The sequence below is a fragment of the Muscardinus avellanarius genome (assembly GCF_963383645.1).
Source record: "Muscardinus avellanarius genome assembly, chromosome: 21".
NCBI classification, from domain to species: Eukaryota; Metazoa; Chordata; class Mammalia; order Rodentia; family Gliridae; genus Muscardinus; species Muscardinus avellanarius.
The window spans coordinates 2,096,819-2,114,600 of NC_137807.1; the positions used below are offsets into that span (position 1 = coordinate 2,096,819).

At 57.1% G+C, this 17,782-nt stretch overlaps 1 protein-coding gene across 1 annotated transcript; it reads right to left on the reverse strand.

Moving 5' to 3' along the window:
- Window positions 1-339: 339 nt before the first annotated feature.
- ABCB9 (ATP binding cassette subfamily B member 9) lies at window positions 340-17,399 on the reverse strand (the record flags this gene model as incomplete). The annotated part of the gene is made up of 11 exons (XM_080717398.1): window positions 340-600; window positions 1,517-1,653; window positions 2,529-2,688; window positions 3,236-3,409; window positions 4,149-4,337; window positions 5,828-5,956; window positions 7,566-7,763; window positions 11,218-11,423; window positions 12,490-12,620; window positions 13,382-13,496; window positions 16,805-17,399. 11 exons carry the CDS (start codon window positions 17,397-17,399, stop codon window positions 340-342), a joined length of 2,295 nt encoding a protein of 764 aa, XP_080573524.1.
- Between the last annotated feature and the right edge of the window lie 383 nt (window positions 17,400-17,782).

Below are 17,782 nucleotides of genomic sequence, written 5' to 3' on the forward strand. Positions count from 1 at the left end.
TCTCCCCGACACCCACTATTCACTGTTGGCTCAGAAGTTTCCAGAACACCTTGGCGAACTTGCCTACCGCTGTTTCCAATGAGAAAAATGTTCCTGAAGGCTAGGAGACGACTGGAGTGCATCAAACCGAGCAGTAAAATCAGGGAAAAGAAAACAAACGAAAACCTGGGAAGATGGTGGTTCCGAGAGGCCGGTCTACCTTTGATGGGAGCCTGGGGGCCCAGGTGGGGAGTCGAGCAGGAGCTGGAGGCGCCCGGGACGGTGGAACCGGAAGAGCAAGACGCCAGAAGCGGTGAGGTGAGGTGGGACGAGGCAGGTGGAGAGGCGGGCGGGCCGCGGTCAGGCCTTGTGACAGCCGTTGCCCGGGGTCTCCTTGTGGCCCGGGGCGTGGTCCGCGGCAGACTCCAGCCCCAGCATCTGGTGCCGCACCAGCTTGGCGTAGAGGCCGCCCTGGGCCAGCAGCTGCTGGTGCGTGCCCTGCTGCACCACGCGGCCCTTGTCCAGCACCACGATGAGGTGCGCCCGCTCCACGGTGCTCAGCCGGTGCGCGATGATTAGGACTGTATGCTTCTGCAGGTTACCGTGGATGGCCTGCTGGATCTGCGGACGGAGGGGACCTGCTGCAGCGCCGCACCTGCCCGCCCTCCGATTCTGGGGATGGAACCCAGGGGCATTCTACTGCCAAGCTACACCCCAGCTCTATGTTTTTTTATTCTTTGAGGGTCTCACTGAGATGCAAAGGGCTTCACTAAGTAGCTGAGGCTGTCCATGAACCGTGATCCTCCTGTCTCAGCCTCCCGAATGCTGGGATGACAAGTCCCCACGTCCGGCTTCACTCTCCTTTTGTGTGTGTGTGTGTGTGTGTGTGTGTGTGTGTGTGTGGTACTGAGGTGGAACCCAGGGGCTCTTCTACCTCCAGGCTACACTCCCAGACTTATTTTGTACTTTATTTGGAAACAGGGTCTCACTAAGTTGCTGAGGCCTCACTAAGGTTAAGGCCATCCTTGAACCTATGAGGATCACAGGTTCAAGGATGACCTCAGCTACTTACTGAGCCCCCCCCCCCCCCGGCAAAGGTGAGGAGTCAGGAGCGACATCTGAGCTTCGGGGGCCAAGGACCAACATCCCTTCCAGGAGCTCCTTCTCCAATGCCCGGCTCTAGGCCCCATCTCTCCTGATCAAAGTCCAGGAAATGAGGTCTATTCCGGGTGTGTGTGTCTGTGTGTGTGCATGTTAGCAGGGATGGAACCCAGAGGCATTCTGCCTCCAAGCGACACCCCCAGCCCTATTTTATTTTTTTAGTTTGGAGCAGGGTCCCGCTAGGGTGCTGACAGGCTTGCTACGCTGCCGAGGCTGGCCTCCAGCCTGCAATCCTCCTGTCTCAGCCTCCCAAGACCTGGAATGACAGGTCTGTGAACAGGACTGTGCCCATCTCTAATCTCTTGCCCACATGCGGTGCAGGGGTTCCTGGCCGCCCCGAGCTGTCCCTGCTCTGGCTCCGGTCTCTGCCCCTTACCAGGTACTCGCTCTCCGCGTCCAGGGCACTGGTGGCTTCGTCCAGGATGAGGACAGGGGGGTTCCGCACCAAGGCCCGGGCCATGGCCACTCGCTGCTTCTGCCCACCCGACAGCTGGGCGCCCTTCTCCCCCGTCTCTGCGTGGGGGAAGCACAGGAGTTGTCAGTCAGGGGGAAGGGCGGCCGGCCGGGCAGCCCCGGCAAGAGCAGGACGCTTTTGCCTGCTGCCCTGGGTGCTGAGCTTTACACGGATGTTTCCTAGGGCCCCCAGTTACGGCGGCCACCAGGGGCAAGTCCAGGAACGATGCTCCCACCCCCTCCGGGTGCACAAGGCGCCCAGTGAGGCCCTTACCAATGTCCCCATTCACCTGCTTGTTTGCTTCTACGGTACCAGGATGGAGTCCAGGGGCATTCCACCTCCGAGCTACACCCCCAGCCCTAGTTGTTATTCTTTTTTTTTTTTTTTTGGTGGTACTGGGGTTCCTGGAAGCCCTTCTACCTTCGGGCTACACTCCCAGACCTATTTTATTTTTGGAAACGGGGTCTCTTAAGCCAGCACGGCTGACTTCGAACCTGCATAATCCTCCTATCTCCACCTCCCAAGCGCGGGGATTACAAGCGTGCGCCACCACGCCCGGCTTAGTTGATCCTCCCGTTTCAGCCTCCTAAGCACTGGGATTACAAGTGTGCGCCACCATGCCCGCTGAACTCAGGGACATTCTATTCCCGAGCTATTCCCTGAGGTCTATTTTTTATTCTTTAGTTGGCAACAGGGTCTCACTAGGTTGTTGAGGGCCTCACTAAGCAGCTGAGGCTAGCCGCGAACCTGCGATCCTCCTGTCTCAGCCTCCCAACTACTGGGGTGACAGGCTTGCGCCACCATGCCCGCCCACAGTTATGTTTCTGTTCTGTGAACTTCATCTCAGTGAAAGGCAAATAAAACGCTACCCAGCATTTAGCAAAGGACAGTGCTGAACTAGAAGGGCGTGGCGGCGGTGGCGCGGGCTCTGTACCTGTACTGTAGCCGTCCTGGAGCTCCATGATGAAGCCATGGGCGTTGGCCCTCTGAGCTGCCTCCACCACCATCTCAAAGGGCACGGTGGACAGGCCGTAGGAGATGTTTTCCGTGATGGAGCGGGCAAAGAGCACAGGTTCCTGACTGACCAGGGAGATCTGCAGGGAGCAGGTAGGAGGAGGGAGGCCGTGTGTCCATCCAGCTGTCACCAGCAGCCTCTCAAGCCTGGGTCTGGCTCACGCCAGAGGTCTCGGGTCTGCAGCCCGTGCGGCACGCTGCAGCCAGCTGCCTCTCCTCCTTCCCAGCAGAGAGGGGTCCTGCCAGTGCCCAAAACCTCGCCTGCCCCCCACTGACACACTGGGGCCCGCCAAGCCTGCTGCTCAGGCCTAAGTCAAGCTCCCAGACCCCCGAGGGGAAGCTCTTTGTCTCGTGTCCTGGAATAAAAAGAAGAAAGGAAAGAGCCGGGCGTGGTGGCACACGCTTGTAATCCCAGCATTTGGGAGGCTGAGACAGGAGGACCACAGTCCAAGGACAGCCTCAGCTACTTAGTGAGGCCCTTTGCAACCCAGCGTAGGTACTGACCTGCTCCCCTCCTGCAGTACCTGTCCCTGCCTCCGGGGGCCGCGCCGCTCACCACGCGGTGTAGGTACTGACCTGCCCTCTCCTGCAGTACCTGTCCCTGCCTCTGGGGGCCGCGCCACTCACCACGCGGTGTAGGTACTTGTGGTCGTAGTTCGCGATGGGCTTGCCGTCCAGCAGCACGCGGCCCCCTTGTAGCGGGTAGAAATTCTCCAGGATGTTGACGCAAGAGCTCTTCCCACTGCCCGAGGGCCCCACCAGGGCCGTCACCTTGCCTGGGGACAAGCTGAAGGAGACATTCTGCAAAGAACAGAGTGGGGTCACAGGCTCAGGTCCAGCACGGGGACCCACACTCTGACCCCATCCACGGATGGCTGCCCTTCCCAGCATGCCCGGGGCCCGCCTGGCTCGGCACTTGGGGCTGAGCGGTCCCCTGTCTAAGACGCTAGGGTTGGTGGGACCTCATCATCATCCCTTTATTTACTTTGTGGCACTGGGGATGAACCCACACGCTCTGCCTTTGAGCTAACCTTAGCCCTAATTTCTTTTTTGTTTTGAAACAGGGTCTTGCTAGGTTGCTGAGTCTCACTAAGTGGCGGAGGCGGCCGGGGTTCAGGTGCGCGCCACCGTGCGCAGCTTGGCACCACCTGCAGGGCCATCCCTGACTGGCCGCACCTTTATATCCACTGTTTGCTGTGCCTGGAACGTTTTCCTGCAGAAAGCCACCCTCTTGGTTGCTACTCCTCTGGCAGGCCTAACTCAAATGTTGCCAACTCCGAGGAGCCCTCCATGACTGTTCTCCGCGGTCCCCCACGCTGGCCCCACTCGGCTGTTCTCATTTATGATTTATTTCCTTCTCAGCATTTATCATCTGGAGTCATTCTGTTAAGGCCACATCCTCCCCCACGGGAGCCCGCTCTCCTGCAGGTCTGCCCCGGCTGTGGGCACTTCGGGCCGCGCTGCCGCAGCCGGGTGCCCAGGAGGTGCACCAGAGCCGGGACCGGGGGGCGGGGGTGGCAGGCCCGGGGCCGCCTCTCACCTGCAGGACCTGGGTGTGCGGCCGAGTGCGGTAGGTGAAGCTCACGTTCTCGAAGTCCACCCGGCCCTCCAGGTGGTCGGGGGCCAGTTTCCCGTCATGCACCATGGTGGGCTGCCGGTCGATGAACTCAAACACCTTCTCAGCCGCCCCTACCCCCTGCATGAGGCCGCTGTACACGGAGCCCACGGACTGCAGAGAGGAGACACAATCCTGTCCCCCGAATTCCCGCTCCTGGGCCCCCTCAGTGGTACCAGGGATGGGGCAGAAACTTAGGGGGTGACGCAGGGTGCTGCTGCGAGCCACCCGCTAGTACAGGAGATGATGACAGAAAAATAAACCGAGGGGGCAATAAAAAGCAACGCTGTGTGTCCGGAGTGTTAGGAGCCGGTCTCCTCGCAGCCGGTATCGTCAGCCCTCCCAGGAGGAAACAAACGTGCCAGGAAGTGAAATAATAAAGCAGCAAGACGTGGCAAGGGAGTAGTCGAGCCTGGGCCACTCGGTTGCCAGTCCACTTTTTAAATTTTAAGTGTGTGTGTGTGTGTGTGTGTGTGTGTGTGTGTGTGTGTGTGACACTGGAGGCTAAACCCAGGGGCATTCTGTCTCCAAGCTACATCCCAGCCCTAGTTATTTTTATATGGAACAGGACCTCACTAGGTTGATGAGAGTCTCACTACGTGCTGAGGCTGTCCTCAAACTTGTGATCCTCCTGTCTCAGCCTCCCAGATACTGGGATGACAGGCGTGTACAGCATGCCTGGCTTACCACTGCACGTTTTAGTTGCCATTTGTGTGTGTGTGGGGGTACCAGGAATGGAACCCAGGGGCTTTCTACCTACACTCCCAGACCAATATATATATATATACACACACACATATATATGTAATTTGGTGGTACTGGGGTTCCTGGAAGCCCTTCTACCTCCGGGCTACACTCCCAGACCTATTTTTACATTTTTATTTGGAAACAGGGTCTCCTAAGCCAGCGTGCGTGGCTGGCTTCAAACCTGCGCGATCCTCCTGTCTCCGCCTCCCAAGCGCGGGGATTACAAGCGTGCGCCACCACGCCCAGCGGCCATTTTATATTTTATTTGGAAACAGGGTCTCACTGAATTGCTGAGAGCCTAAGTAGCTGAGGCTGGCTTTGAACCTGTGCCATCCTCCTGTCTCAGCCTCCCAAGTACTAGGATGACAAGCGTGCGCCACCATACTCAGCTTTTTCGTTTTCATTTTTAAAATGGGTCATAATGAGCCTGTCATCCTAGGACTTGGGAGGCTGAGACAGGAAGATTACAGTTTATGGATAGCCTCAGCTACTTAGTGAGGCCCTCTGCAACTTAGACTCTGTTTCAAAATAAAGAATAAAAAACAGGGCTGGGGGTATAGCTCAGAGGTAGAATGCCCCTGAGTTAAATCTCCAGTACCACCAATAAATAAATAAATAAATAAATAAATAAATAAATAAATAAATGAAAAAGGGAGTTCCAGCAGCACTGCAATCCCTCATGGAGATTTGCGGGCCATCTCTGTGGCTGCGCCACGTGGCTTGGCCCACGAGGCCCTGCCAGCCGTATCAGCATTCTTGGTGTGATGCATGCTCTCCTCTGCCTGCCTTAGGAAGAGCCCTTGGTTCCGGGGTGCCCCCACCCCGGCCACATCCCTCTTCCCAAGCCGGGGCCACACCTCCATGCAGTCTCCCAGGACGAACTCGTAGATGATGAAGGCGATGAGGTTGCCGCTGGTCATCTGCCCCGAGATGACGAGGTGACCCCCGTAGTAGAGGATGCTGACCTGGACCACCAGCAGGGTGATCTGTGACAAGGGAGGGGGAGGAGAAGGGTCACAGGGCAGAGGAGGGCTGAGCTCACAGCCCACCCAGGGCCTGTATTCTCTGTGCCCCATCGAGAGCCCTTGAAGGCACACCCAGCCACCAGCCGAGAACTGCAGCCGGGGCTGCCGTCTGTGCCTCCGCTTCCCCTGCCCTGCCTGGCAGTTTCCCTACAAAGGCCCCCAGCCGGGGCCGGCTGTGGGCTTGGCCGGAGCACAAGGCTTTCATTGTCGAGTCTTGGCACGCACATAACCACCCCAAGCTCTTCAGCAGGGCTGGGAGGGAGCTGCTAGTCCTCCTCACGGGGGAAGCCTGGCTCAGAGAGATTCCATGCGCTGGCGCAGGCCACACTGCCAGCTGGCCAGAGGGGACGAAGGGGTCTCTGCGTCTGCCCCGACTAGATTCTGTGAAGGAGGGCTGTGTCCCTCTCCTGCTCTCCGGGCGGGTGTCCATCCCCACCCAAGATAAGAGGCAGCTCAAGGGCCCTGTAGCAGCCTACAAAGGTGTCCCGTGCTGTGGACGGATCGCCGGGAGGCTGGGCTAGCGCAGCTGCACTTCAGCCCCTTGTCTTCTCCTTGGGGGTGCTTTTTGGGGTGTAGCCTGCCTGGGGAGGGGTCGCAGAGTCCCTGTCCTTTGGCTTCCCTGTAGACCTGCAGCTCTGGTTTTTCTTGAAAATGAGCCTGGCGTGGTGGTGTACACTTGTAATCCCAGCATTCGGGAGGCTGAGACAGGAGAACTGCAGTTCAAAGACAGCCTCAGCTACTTAGTGAGGCCCTCCGCAACTCAGTGAGACCCTATTTCTAAATAAAGAATAAAAACTAGGGCTGGAGGTGTAGCTCGGAGGTAGAATGCCCCTGGGTTCCATCCCCAATAGCGCAAAAATAAAATAAAGTCTAAGCCCTGCTCATTCCTATCCCAGCTAGGCCCCAGCCAGCCCACCTCCCACGGGGCCACCGGACAGGGAGGGGATCCAGGGTTCTCTGTCCCCCAGGCCCTAAGAGGGAGCCTGTACCAGGGTGCCCCTTTCATTATTTTGGTGGTACTGGGGATTAAACTCAGGGGCATTCTACCTTTGAGCTACACCCCCCAGCCGAATTTATTTTATTTTTTTTCCATTTTCTTTTCTTTTCTTTCTTTCTTTTTTTTTTTTTTTTTGTGGTACTGGGGATAGAACCCAGGGGATTTTCTACCTCAGGCTATACTTTCAGACTTATTTTATAGTTTATTTGGAAACAGGGTCTCACTAAGTTGCTGAGAGCCTAAGTAGCTGAGGCTGGCCTTGAACCTGCGATCCTCCTGTCTTGGCCTTACAAGGACTGGGATGCCAGTGTGGGCCACCACGCCTGGCTCCTATTTTTTTATTTTGAAACAGGGGCTCACTAGGTTGCTGAGGCTGACCTCAAACCTGTGACCCTCCTCCCTCGGCCTCCGAAGTACTGGGATGATGGGCATACGTCATCGCCGGCGGGAGGCTGCCTTCTTTCTGGATTCTGCGCCCTTTGGACCACAGCGTGCAGGGTGCAGGCTGACGTCCTCCATCCCAGGCTCCCGTCCCTCCCGGGCCACACCCGCCCGGCGGGCGGGCGCACGCACCCCGCTGCCCCAGACGTAGTAGGTGTAGGCGGCCGCCTCCTTCTTGTTGAGCGCGTACACCTGCTGCAGCTTGCGCAGGTGTGCCTCCGCCTCCTCCTCCTCGTTGGCGAAGCTGCGCACGGTCTTCATGGCGCTGATCGTCTCCTCCGCCGTGTTGCTGGCTCGGGCCAGCGCGCTCTGGACCTCTTTGGAGAGCCTCTACGGGCAGGAGGGGGACAGAAAGAGAGCCCAAGACATAGCCTCACTCTCTGCCTGAGCCCGGCTCTCCGGCCTTCTCTGCCTTTTGCTCCGACCAGTTGCGGCAGGAAGCTCCCAGCTGGGAAAAGATCGGGCTCCAACCCCCAGCCCCACCATCATCCCCGAAGTCCTCCCGCCCGACTCTATTTATACTATGTATGTACGTACGTACGTATATATGCATGCATGTATGTATATGTATATGTATGTGTGTATATATGTATATGCATGCATGCATGTATATATATGTGTGTGTATATATATATATTTTTGCAGTACTGGGGATTGAACCCAGGGGCATTCTACCTTTGAGTTATACCCCCACCCCTATATATATATTTTTGGTGGTACTGGGGATGGAACCCAGGGTCCTTCTACCTCCGGGCTACACTCCCAGACCTATTTTATATTTTATTCGGAAACAAGGTCTCTTAAACCAGCTGAGGCTGGCTTCAAACCTGCACGATCCTCCTGTCTCAGCCTCCCAATCGCGGGGATTACAAGCGTGCGCCACCATGTCCGGCCCCAGCCCTATTTTTTTCTTCTTTCTTTCTTTCTTTCCTCAGCCCTATTCCTTCCTTCCTTCCTGTGGTACTGGGGTGGAACCCAGAGGCTTTCTACCTCCAGGTACACTCCAGATCTATTTTTTATACTTTATTTGCAAACAGGGTCTCACTAAGTTGCTGAGAGCATTACTAAGTAGCTAAGGCTGGCTTCGAATCTGTGCGATCCTCCTGTCTCATCCTTCCGAGTGTGGGGATTACAAGCATGCGCCACCAGGCCCCCACCAGGCCCGGTTTATTCTTTATTTTGAAACAGGGTCTCATTAAGTTACACAGGGCTTCACTAAGTAGCTGAGGCTGGCTCTGAACCTGCGATACTCCTGTCTCAGCCTTCCAAGGACTAGGATTACAAGTGGGAGCCACACCTGGCTTTTATTTATTTTTGGTACTGGAGATGGAACCTAGGGGCATGCTACACCCCCAACCCTATTTATTTATTTATTTATTTATTTATTTATTTATTTATTTATTTATGGTGGTACTGGGGTTCTTGGAAGCCCTTCTACCTCCGGGCTACACTCCCAGACCTATTTTTACATTTTTATTTGGAAACAGGGTCTCTTAAGCCAGCGCGGCTGGCTTCGAACCTGCACGATCCTCCTGTCTCCGCCTCCCAAGCGCGGGGATTACAAGCGTGCGCCACCACGCCTGGCCCTATTTATTTATTTATTCATTCATTTTTGGCAGTACTGGGGATGGAACCCAGGGGCATTCTACCTTCGAGCTATACCCCCAGCCCTTTGTTTATTCTTTATTTTGAAACAGGGTCTCATTGAGTTGCAGAGGGCCTAAGTTGCTGAGGCTGTCCACGAACCACGATCCTCTGTCTCAGCCTTCCATGTGCTGGGATTCCAAGTGTATGCCACCACACCTGCTCACACGCAGATTCTTGAACTGGCAGGGAAGGCCATCCAGGAGGCCAGGGTGGGGTGTGGCCCGCATGCCCCAGGACCTGTGTGCCATGCCCAGGCCACAAGAACCATGCAGCCCGGACTGGGCCCTGAGTCATGTCTGGCCATGGGTGGAGTCTGTGGTTTGTGGGATGGCTGGCTGGCCTCATCAGACCTGCTCAGGTATGGGGTGGAGAACGTAAACAGAACTTTCCTGAGGCCCTGGGGCCTGGGGTACGCAGAGGAGCCTCCAGGATCCTTCCCGGGGCCCAGGGGCTGGGGGGAGGCAGGAAGGGAGGGGTCAGGTGGGGAGTGGAGGAATGAGAGGCCCCAGTCCCAACAGTCCACCTGGACTCCTGCGTGTGGCTGAGGGCTGCGGGAGCCGATTGGCTTGGGGCTGCCAGCGGCTGGCTTCCTCCCCTGGCCTTAGGCTCCGAGGGTTCCCATGGAGGTGGGGACTGCGATCTCTCCATTGTGGCCTGGCCACTGTCCTGTGGCCCGACCCCCGCCCAGGGATCACAGGAGAAGGGGCTGCAACAGGCCTGCTGTCCGCCTAGCCCCCGGCCCCCAGGGCTGCGGTCTCCGCTGACCGGGAGGCAGGAGGGAGAGGCTGACCTAGCTAACCGGCAGCAGCGGGTGGCTGGAGGGGCTGTCCACAAAAAGAGCCACAGAAAGAGCCTCCTGGTGACCTCAGAGTCCCTTCAGAGGCCGGTGCCACCAGGCCTGTCATCTCCTGCCTGTGTTTCCTATTCCCTTCCCTCGTCCATCTGCCCAGTCCTGCTGGCCGCCCTGCAGGGCTCAGACACACAGGCACGTCCCTGCCCCAGGGCCTTTGCCCTGGCTCTACCCTCTGCTCAGAATGCGCTGCCCCAAGACGTCCACCTCCTCAGATGGCTGTCTGCGGCCCCTTCTCACCTGCCCTGGCCAGCGGGCTCCGTCTGCCTCCCCCACGTTGCTTCTGGATGCTTGCCCCCTGTGCACTGAGCATTTCTGCTCCTCTCGTTAATTACGGTCTGCCTCGTCCACTAGACTGGGAACCTCACCAAGGCGGGCGCCTGGTTTCACGATTCCCCAGTGCCTGACCATAGTAAGTGCTTAATAGGGCTGGGGGTGTGTCTGGGAGGTAGAATGTCCCTGGGTTCCACCCCCAGTACTACAAAATAAAAAAAAAATAATAAAAAAAAAGAAAGAAAAATAAGAGCTGGACATGGTGGCGCACGCTTGTCATCCCAGTATTTGGGAGGCTGAGACAGGAGGATCGGGTTTCGCAGACAGCCTCAGCTACTTATTATTGCAACTTAAAAAGACCCTTTTTCAAAATAAAGAATAAAAAAATAGGCCGGGCGTGGTGGTGCCTACTTGTAATCCCAGTACTTTGGAGGCTGAGACAGGAGGATTGCGCAGGTTCTAAGCCAGCCTCAGCTACTTAAGTGAGGCTCTCAGCAACTTAGTGAGATCCTGTTTCCAAATAAAAAATAAAAGAATAGGTCTGGGAGTATAGCCCGGAGGTAGAAGGCCCTTGGGTTCCATCCCCGGTACTGCAAAAAAAAAAAAAATTAAAATAAATAAATAAAATAAAAAAAAATAGGGCTGGGGGTGTAGCTCAGAGGTAGAATGCCCCTGGGTTCCATCTCCATTATCAATCAATCAATCAGCCAGCTGGGCATGGTGGCGCACACTCGTAATCCCAATACTTGGGAGGCTGAGACAGGAGGACTGCAGGTTCCTGGCCAGCCTCAACAACTTAGTGGGAGACCGTTTTCCAATAAAATAATAAAATAGGGTGGGGGTGTAGCTCGGAGTTAGAAAGCCCCTGGGTTCCATTCTTAGTACCATAAAAAATAAATGAATAAAAATAAAAGGGGTTGGAGGTTCAACCCCCAGTACCAAATAAATATCTGTCGGAGGCACGCAGGCGCGCTCGCAGCCCGCAGCCCCTCCGCGGCAGTGGCCGGCGCCTACCTTGTAGTATCTGCCGTAGATGCTGGACACCATCATGATGATCGGGAAGCCCATGAAGGTCACCAGCGACAGCTGCCACGAGAGGCTGAACATGAAGACCACCACGCCCGTGACCTTGACGGCGTTCCTCAGGAACACGTTGATGTTCTGCGAGACCAGGTCGCTGACCATGGTGGTGTCGGAGGTGAGGCGGGAGATGAGGTCACCTGGAACACGGGAGGCTCAGCTCCTGCCGCCGCGCACCCCGGGAGGGCGACGGGCAGCCCTGGGCACCCTGGGCCGTCCTGCTCGCCGCCACACCTCCCCATGGCACAGCCGTCGGCGGGATGGCCGGGCCACGAGGCCTGCGGCTCAGCGAGCGTCCCGGCTCGCTCCCTGTCACTGGCTAAGGGACGACGCTCCTCTTCTACGGAGAAGTACCCACCTGGTCCAGGGACACAGCAGGGGCCTCCGCAACCCGCTGTGCGCCTACTGTTATTATCCCATTGTTTAATAACATGCTTTTTAAAATTTTTTTTGCAGTGTTGGGGATGGAACCCAGGGGCATTCTACCTCCAAGCTACATACACAGCCCTGTTTTTTATTTTGAAACAGGGTCTCACTGAGTTGCCGAGGGCCTCACGAAGTATCTGAGGCTGTCTGTGAACTGCGATCCTCCTGTCTCAGCCTCCCAAGTACTGGGATGACAGGCGTGCACCACCATACCCAGCTAGTTTTTATTTTTGTGACAAGTCCTTGCTATGGTGCTGAGAGTCTTGTTACATTGCTAAGGCTTTCCTTGAACCTGTGATCTTCCTGTTTCAGCCCCCCCCCCCCAATACTGGGATTACAGGCATGTGCCACCATATCTGGCTTCTTGTTTCCATTTAACAGAAAACAGAGGCTGAGTGCTTGGTGGAGAACCAGGGCTTGGACCAGGCTGGCCTGTCTCAGTGCTTGGGATCTGGGCTGGATGCAATTTCCCTTCTTCTCTGGCCTGCATCCCGCCCGCTCGCCCCACAGGCCTCTGCCGGCCACAGGCTGACCCTGGTGGTTCCCATGGCACAGTGTGAAACGAGGCCACAGCCCTGCAGGGGCCTTGGGTGGCCTGGCCACAGCTGCCACAAAGCCCCGGCGGTCATGCCGGCACGAACCAGGCCGGGTGTGCCCCTCCGAAACTTGACAGCGGGAGCCAGCTGGGCTCAGACCACTGGCCTCCAACCTGCCGAGTACAGGCTGAACCCCTCGGCGTGAGGTAGGCCCACGCTGACCCCGGCCGCCCGGAGCACTGACCTGTGCGGTTCTCATCGAAGAAGCTCGTCTCCTGAGACACCAGCGAGCGGAAGAGACAGTTTCGAAGGCGAATGTTCAGTCTGGCAAATATGAGCGTAAAAATGCCGCCCCGAATACCTGCGGCAACAGAGCTAATTGCAGGTAAGAGATGTTATAGCGCACGTCCTTCCACAGCGACACCGCCGCCGCGCAGGCGCCCCGCCCGCCGGGCGAGGGGGCCGGCCCGCACCCACAGCCAGACCCGCCCCTTCAGACCAGGCCCAGGTTCCTGCTCCCGAACACAGCCAGGGGGGGAAGAGGGGGCCCTTGGGGCTTCCTGTCCATGGAACCCAGGGGCAACCTATTCTGAACTACATCCCCAGTACGATATTATTTTGAAACAGGGTCTTGCTAAGTGGAGAAAGGACCTCGCTAAGTAGCTGAGGCTGGCTGTGAACCTGCGATCCTCCTGTCTCAGCCTCCCAGGTATTGGGATTACAAGTGTGTGCCACCACGCCCGGCTTCTTTTTTTTTTTTAATACTGAAGGTTAATCCCAAAAGCATTCTACCCATGAGCTATATACCCCAGCCTATTTTATTTTAAAACAGGGTCTAAGTTGCTGAGGGCCTCGCTAAATTGCTGGGGCTGGCCTCAAACCCCCATCCTCCTGTCTCAGCCTCTCAAGCACTGGGATTACAGGTGTGCACCCCCATGCTGGGTTCCTCCAGGCCAATTTCAGAGACAAGAGGGTGCGTGTCACTCCAAGCTGTGGTCCAACCCAAGCCAGGGTGGGAGCTGGTCTCCATGGTGACAGGCGGAGGGACGGGCCTCCCCAGCCCAGCTTTTCCTTAGGAGCTGGCCCCTGCCCCCACCCCAGGTGCGGGGCCCCGGGTGCGCGGGCCGAGCGGCTACCTGCCGATGGCCAACACACACACGACAATGACGGTCATGCTGAACTGGTCCATGCTCTTCTGGATGACGATGCTGTCGATGGCCCGGCCCGTGTAGTAGGGCAGGAAGGTCTCACCTGCGGAGAGGCAGGTGGCTCAGGGCGTGGCGCACGGCACGCACCTCCCCGTGGCCTTTCCTCTTGCAAACTCCCGCTCCCTCCCCGCCTCGGAGCCTGTCCTGGGCCTCTCTTCAGAGAACAGGGCCCCAGGCAGCCCTGGGTTTGAAATCCGCAGACTGGGGTGATTCCAGTCAGCGTGGCCACAGCGGACCTCGCACACCAGCTGAGGTGGTGCTTCTCGGTCGCCTTTGAAACCGCTTCGTGGTCGCCCTGTTCCGCCAGGCAGAGGTGTGGAGACTCGCCCAGGCCACCCCGTGATCCTCTTGTCTCCGCTTCTCAAGTACTGGGGTTACAGGCGCGCGCCAAGCCGGCTGGGTTTCTACTGCATATAAACTACCTGGTCTGTGGTATTTTGTTATAGCAGCATGCATGCATTGCTAAGACATCTGCCCCCAGTAATCCCAAATGCCCACGCTTGGGCATTGCGGGTGCAGTGGCCTGTGGTCACTCCATTGCAGGACCTGTCTGCACTATGGCGGCGTTTTTTTTTTTTTTTTTTTGGTGGTACTGGGGTTCCTGGAAGCCCTTCTACCTCCGGGCTACGCTCCCAGACCTATTTTATATTTTTGAAACAGGGTCTCTTACGCCAGCGCGGCTGGCTTCGAAGCTGCGCGATCCTCCTGTCTCCGCCTCCCAAGCGCGGGGATGACAAGCGTGCGCCACCACGCCCGGCTACGGCGGCGTTTTCATCAGGGAAAGCCGAGCTTGAGCCTGGGCACACAGTAGGCGCCAGTATGGGTCAGTGTGTGACCGCCCCTGGCCGGCTGTCTGCCTCCGTCGCCGTCCGTGAGGCTCTTCTGCCCTCTGCTGGACAGAGTGAGGAAGCGCAGGAGGCCGCCTAAGGGCTCCCTGAGCTTTAAGCCCGCTGCGGCCTGCAGCCATGGAAGCTGCAGTTCTGCCTCAGTTTACCCACGGAGAAAAGGGTGTCAGTGAGCTCCGAGAGCCAGTCCCAAGGTGGTGGTGACTTGGGTGGAACTCAGGAGCCGTGGGAAGCATTATTCAAATTCTGTGTCGAATCTCTATAAACTCACAAGACACCGCAAAGAGGCTGCACTTTCACTGCCTCACCGGCTCCAAGCTGACGGCCTGATGTTGTTGGTACTGGGAATCAAAGCCAGGGGCGTTCTACCTCTGAGCTCCCCCCAGACATTTTACTTACGCATTTTTGTGGTGCTAGGAAATGAAGCCAGGGGGCAGTCCACCTCTGAGCTACACCCTCAGGCTTCTTTTTATTTGGAAGCAGGGTCTCGCTAGGCTGCTGAGAGCCGCTCTATTTGCTGAGGCCGCCCTTGGCCACGTGATCGCCCTGTCTCTGCCTCCCAAGCACTGGGATGACAGGTGTGTGCCACCACGCCTGCCGGCTTTACCTTTCATTTGGAAACAGAGTCTCACCAAGTTGCTGAAAGCTGGCCTCAAACCTGCCATCCTCCTGTCTCAGCCTTCTGAGTCCTGGGATCTCATGCATGTGCCCCCGCGCCCCGCCAGGTTGACAAGTCTTGCCTGGACGGCGTCCACAGCGGCTCCTGTGGGCCCCCCTCAGACCCCGCTGCACACTTCTGCATGGTCCCCCTCCCACTTCATCCAGAGGAAAAGCCAGAGTCGCCGCCCTGGGCTCGATGGCCTGCGCCCTGCGGTGCCCGTGAACAACCTGACTTTGTCTTCTGCTTGCCCTGCTCCTGCAGCGGCCGGCCGGCCTGCCTGCCTTCCCTGGGGATTGAACTCAGGGGTGCTCTACCTCTGAGCTACACCCCCATTTACTTACTTACTTACATCTATCTATCTATCTATCTATCTATCTATCTATCTATCTATCTATCTATCTGTGGTACTAAGGGTTGAAGCCAGGGGTATTCCACCTCTGAGCTACACCTCCAGCTCTCTTCCTTCTTTCTGGACGAACCCAGGAGTATCCTACCTCCAAGCTACATCCACAGCCCCATTTATTTTTACTTTGACACAGGAGCTCCCTAAGTCGCAGAGGCTGGACTTGAACTTGCGGCCCCCGACCTCAGCGAGGTTCTGACTTATGGGGAGCTGCCCATCGTGCCTCGGACCTATCAGCTCAGGGTCTACACCACTTCCGTGCCCTCAGACTCTCATGCCCATTTCTGAGGAGGCTGAGACAGCCTCACGGCTGGAGGGATGAGGGCTGGGCCCACGGCAGGGATGCACAGTAGGGCAAGGTGCTGTGCGCCCGGGGTCTGCTCCAGGGTTTTGTCTCCTTGGAGAATGTTCTGGCTTTGATACCACCCCAGCCTCTGTCCTGGTGAGTTAAGAGGTCAAGAAACTCAGAATAGCCAACATTCCTTGGTAGCGTCATGGCGACCGCACTTAGACCTGGTCCTGAGCCAGGCGTGGAGGCACACCTTGTCATCCCGGTACTTGGGAGGCGGAGACAAGAGGATTGCAGGTCGCCAGCAGCCCCAGTAATTTAGCAAGGCCCTGTTTCCAAATAAAAAATAAAATAGGGCTGGCTGGGGTGTAGCTCAGAGGTAGATTGAACCCCTGGGTTCCATCTCCAGTGCCAATAAATAGATAAATAAGTAAATAATAAATAAGCAGGGGTATAGCTTGGAGATAGGGTGCCGCTGGGTTCAATCCCCAGAACAACAACAAATCTTATTTGGTTCGTGTTTTGTTTTGGTTCTTTTGCAATACTGAGGCTTGATCCCAGGGTCATCCTACTATTGTGCTCTACCCCAGCCTTTTATGTTGAAAATTTTTTTTCTGCGGGTCTGGAGATGGAACCCAGGGGCATTCGACCTCTGAGCAACATCCCCGGCCCTATTTTTTATTCTTTATTTTGAAAAAGGGTCTCACTGAGTTGCAGAGGGCCCGGCTAAGCAGCTGAGGCTGTTCATGAACTGAGATTCTCAGGTCTCAGCTTTCTAAATGCTGGGATTACAAGCGTGCACCAACCATGCCTGGCTCTGTGTGTGTGTGTGTGTGTGTGTGTGTGTGTGTGTGTGTCACTGGGAGTTGAACCCAGAAGCATTCTACCTCTGAGCTATTCCCCCAGTCTTATTTTTATCTTGAAACTAGGCCTTGCTAAGTTGTTGAGGGCTTCACTAAATTGCTAAGGCTGGCCTTGAACCTGAGATCTTCCTGTCTCAGCCTCCCCAAACTGGGATGACAGGGTGTGCACCCCACTCCTGCCTTTCCTATGGCTTGGAGGTTTAGTGTGTATTAATAAAATGCTGGACACTAAAGAAGACGGGGGAGCTGAACCACGCTACCGTGGATTCCCGCGGCGGCTCCTCACTTACCCAGAGCGGCCAGGATGAGGAAGAAGGTGGCGGCCACCAGGAAGGCCACGTCGGGCTTGGTGTAGGAAAGCAGTTTGTGCAGCGTGGCACCTGATGCTTGCTCGGCCGCCGCCAGGCCCTCCCCGTGGAAGCCCTGGGCCTCGGCGCCCGGCTCCAGGGCCTCGGAGTCCGGCCGCACGGTGGACAGGAGCCACCAGAGCAGGAAGGAGGCGGCGAGCGAGATGTAGGTCCAGAGGAAGAGGGCCCAGAACCACGGGTCCCGGATGGGCCTGCGCACCTCGGAGAAGAGCAGCAGCTTGATGACGGCGTAGATGCCCACGAGGAGGCACACGAGGGTGATGGCGACCCACGAGGCGCGCAGCCGCCGGGGGCCCAGCGCGCTGTTCTTGGCCACGCCGATGGTGGCCCCCAGCAGCAGGCAGCTGCGGTACAGGCAGGCGGCCCACAGGTCCAGCACCGAGTCGAAGATGTTAAAATGGCGGATGTCCTCCAGCACGCCGCGCTCGGGGTGACTGAAGGCGTAGATGGCCGTGGTCACGCTCACGTCCATGCTCATGAAGGCCAGGGTCACCGCCACGGCCTTCCACAGCCGCATCCTGCCGGCTGGCTGCGGGCAGGCGCCGGGGGAGGGGAGCAGGCTGCAGATCACCGGGGCGTCGCCATCGCCCTCGGTGGGGCCGAGCCAGACCTGCCGGGCAACAGCGAGCTGGTATCAGGACCAGGGCTTTGGGTCTGCCCCTGCTGGCCTGTGGCCGTGCGCAAACATCTTAGCTCTCTGAGCCTCAGGTCCCTTAATCTTTTTTTTTTTTCTGTACTGGGGATGGAACCCAGGAGCATTCTACCTCCGAGCTACACCCCAGCCCTATTTTTTGTTCTTTATCTTGAAACAGGTCTTACTGAGTTGCAGAGGGCCTCACTAAGTAGCTGAGGCTGTCCGTGAACCGCGATTCTCTGGTCTCAGTCTCCTAAATACTGGGA